We start from the raw sequence: 3,373 nt of genomic DNA on the forward strand, positions 1-3,373 counted from the left end.
TCCTTAAGTGATTCTGTCATATGCTTCTCATTTTTATTTTTCAGACCAGCCTTATTAAAATTATTAAGGGTTTTCTATAGCCTTCTTTTGCTGAAATGCGTTTTGCAGGCTCACAATGCAACATTTCCCGTAAACATAAGCAATTAGAGCAAGTATTACTTACATAAACAAGAAACTATATTCAATTAAAATGAACAACTTGGTAAATTGCTATACCAACAGCAAAGAGTGAAAGACTATGTTTTACACAATGGTGATTAATGAATGAATTGCCAGTATGCTGAAACATGGAGAAACACGAACCTGTGTTTTAACAAAGAGTGTATGTGCATGTATTTCCAAAGACAGAAACACTATGTCAGCTAATTCTGTTGATACTTAATAGTGATGAGCATTCTTCTTTTGCTTCAATCAGAAAATCAAATGTAGGTTTCCTAACATATATATGTCTCTCCTTTTAATCTTCTCAGGACTGGAGGAAAAAGTTGGATTATACATGAGACAAAGTTAACACTGTCTAATTTTGGCCAAATATTTTGTAACCTTGATAGGAGAAAGTATGCTAACATGTCATTTTGCAACTTCAAACCAACCGTACTCCTTTTTTCTTTTGGTTTGTCACAGTGGTCATCTATCAGTGTGCTAATAGACTTCACATCAACAGAAAGAGATATACCTATAGAAATTATACCATGTGTGAGTAAGAGTAATCCACAGCAGAAACTGATATATAATACTATTGCAAAAATTTGAACTGATAATCCAATATATGCTGACAGAAATTTCTAATTTGTACAGTTGCATAGTATAGATGGAATTATAGATTTCATCCTCACACACCTCCATGTACGGGTAATTACCATCAAGGAAGTAGGAGTATCATCTAAAGCTAGAAATATAGTTTCTTATTGACCAACTCAACAGATGTCTTAAGGTCTTATTCTGAAGATTATAAGATATGACCTTACCAGGCATATGCAACCAAAGAGCAGGTGACGATTCCTCAACCTCATCATAATTTTCCTTCTCTCGGAAAAGATACAAGATAACAAATTGGGACCTGACAGGATGAGCCCCTAATACCGGATTGAGATCAATAACAACAAGGTACTTGACAAACCAACCTGAGTAGTCGCTCGCCATCTCCATGACCTCCATGAGGTACAATAGGACGTTACAATGCTTGTGAGTCTCGATCAAATTATTCAAATACAAGTGGCCACCAGACTCCCCAAAAATCTATGAATTAGTATTGGAGACTTTTTCTGTGATCTTTTTACAGCCACATGAACAGGAGTAGCGGTAGCAATGAATTACACGTACGTGAAGGAGTGAAGTTGTTGGCTTATGCATCGAATTTTGCCATTGCAGAATACCGCGCCTTACCGGCCTGCTTCTGTTGTCGAAGTGCATAGAACTCGGCTTGGGCAAGTCATGGGGAGAAAAGGAACATCTCGAAGCTGTTTGAACCCAAAATAACATTTTTCCCCGATGAGGGAGACTCGAAGAAATCCGGACCAATATCCGTGGCCCAAGCTATTCATTTGCGACAAGCTCGGAATATATTGTTTAGAGGCTAAATAAAGCCTACTTGAAGATCAAGTAATCTTAAGTCAAATCGTGATCTTATTGATATGATTTACTAGTAATTATCAATATATTTGATAATTGATGGTGGTTTGCTTGGCTACAAGGACGGAGCATATTTGACAGAAGATCTTGCATTAAGTACCAATATATGTACGTGCAATTAAGGAGTGTGCAATGGAGGTGAACAGTTTCAGAAGGAGTCAACCACCTTAATTGCAATAATCAAAGAGTATATATAGTCAGAAAGAACGAGAATGTTTTGGGAATGTTCAGTTAATTTACTCTTCTTCAAGAATTGAGTATATATACACATTGAGTTACATATTAAAGGATAAAACTATACAACAGAATATATAAAGTTGTCTGCCACCATTATCTGCTATTACTCCACCAACTCACTGTCTACCACAATTGTCTGGATGGACCACTTTACCAACTCATGCCAACTCACGCCAACACTCCCCCTCAAGTTGGTGCATACAAATCACAGATGCCCAACTTGTCAAGTGAGTCATAAAATGCTTTACTCGAGAGAGCTTTTGTAAGAATATCCGCCAATTGTTCTTCAGTAGGAACGAAGGGAAACAAAATGATCTGTCCATCCAGCTTCTCTTTAATGAAGTGTCGATCTACCTCTACATGTTTCGTGCGATCATGCTGAACAGGATTGTGAGCAATTTCAATTGCAGCCTTATTATCACAATAAAGTGGCATAGCCTTTTCCTGCCTGAACCCCAAATCTCTCAACAAATTTCTCAACCACAACATCTCACAAAGTCCTCGGGCCATTCCTCTATATTCTGCTTCTCTGCACTAGAGCGAGTCACCACCTTTTGTTTCTTGCTCTTCCAAGTAACCAAGTTACCACCCACAAACGTGAAGTATCCCGAGGTAGACCTACGATGTGTAATATTACCTGCCCAGTCTGCATCTGTGTATCCAGAAACATCCAAGTGGTTGTGTTTTGAAAAGATTAATCCTTTCCCTGAAGCAGACTTTAAATACTGCAAAATACGAAATACAGCATCCATATGGACCTCACTGGGATTGTGCATAAACTGACTCACTACACTAACTGCATAGGCTAAATCTGGTCTAGTGTGGGACAACTAAATCAACCGTCCAACCAACCTCTGGTATCTCCCTTTATTTGTAGGTACTTGGTCCACGTACTCTGCTAACCGATGATTCTGCTCAATAGGAGTATTAACAGGTTTACAATCCAGCATACCTGTTTCTGCCAACAAGTCTAGGACATACTTCCTCTGACTCAACACAATACAATCCTTTCCACGAGCAACTTCAATTCCCAAGAAATATTTCAAATTACCCAAATCTTTCATCTCAAATTCAGAAGATAACTGACCTTGTAATCTTTGAATTTCCTCAATATCGTCACCTGTCACAACCATGTCATCAACATAAATAATCAAGGCAGTCATCTTACCACACCGATGTTTAAGGAATAAGGTGTGATCTGAGTTGCTCTGTCGATATCCCATTTTCTTCATGAACTTGGTGAATCGGCCAAACCAAGCTCTGGGAGATTGCTTCAAGCCATAAAGTGACTTCTTCAATTTGCACACCATCTGCTCTCCAGTGGAAGTACCATATCCAGGAGGTAAATCCATATAAACCTCTTCATGCAGGTCACCATGCAAGAATGCATTTTTAACATCAAACTGTTGTAAAGGCCAATCAAGATTAGCAGCTAACGAAAGAAGTACCCGAATTGTGTTAATTTTGGCCACTGGTGCAAATGTTTCATCGTAATCCACTCCAT

General features: G+C 38.5%; 1 protein-coding gene across 1 annotated transcript; it reads right to left on the reverse strand.

Annotated features, from left to right (window-relative positions):
* Positions 1–269: 269 nt before the first annotated feature.
* On the reverse strand, positions 270–1,422 carry LOC121050216. Its single transcript, XM_040509686.1, has 2 exons — positions 969–1,422; positions 270–676 (listed from the first exon to the last, which is right to left on the reverse strand). The coding sequence occupies exons 1-2, from the start codon at positions 1,156–1,158 to the stop codon at positions 435–437; spliced, it is 432 nt and encodes a 143-aa protein (XP_040365620.1). The 5' UTR covers positions 1,159–1,422; the 3' UTR covers positions 270–434.
* Between the last annotated feature and the right edge of the window lie 1,951 nt (positions 1,423–3,373).

The sequence above is a fragment of the Rosa chinensis genome, chromosome 6 (assembly GCF_002994745.2).
Source record: "Rosa chinensis cultivar Old Blush chromosome 6, RchiOBHm-V2, whole genome shotgun sequence".
NCBI classification, from domain to species: Eukaryota; Viridiplantae; Streptophyta; class Magnoliopsida; order Rosales; family Rosaceae; genus Rosa; species Rosa chinensis.

Coding starts and splice junctions, on each gene's coding strand:
- LOC121050216 (XM_040509686.1), bottom strand. CDS start 1,158: ATGGAGGTCATGGAGATGGCGAGCGACTACTCAGGTTGGTTTGTCAAG. Junction 677..968: donor TCTTTGGTTGCATATGCCTG/GTAAGGTCATAT, acceptor TAATTTCTATAG/GTATATCTCTTTCTGTTGAT.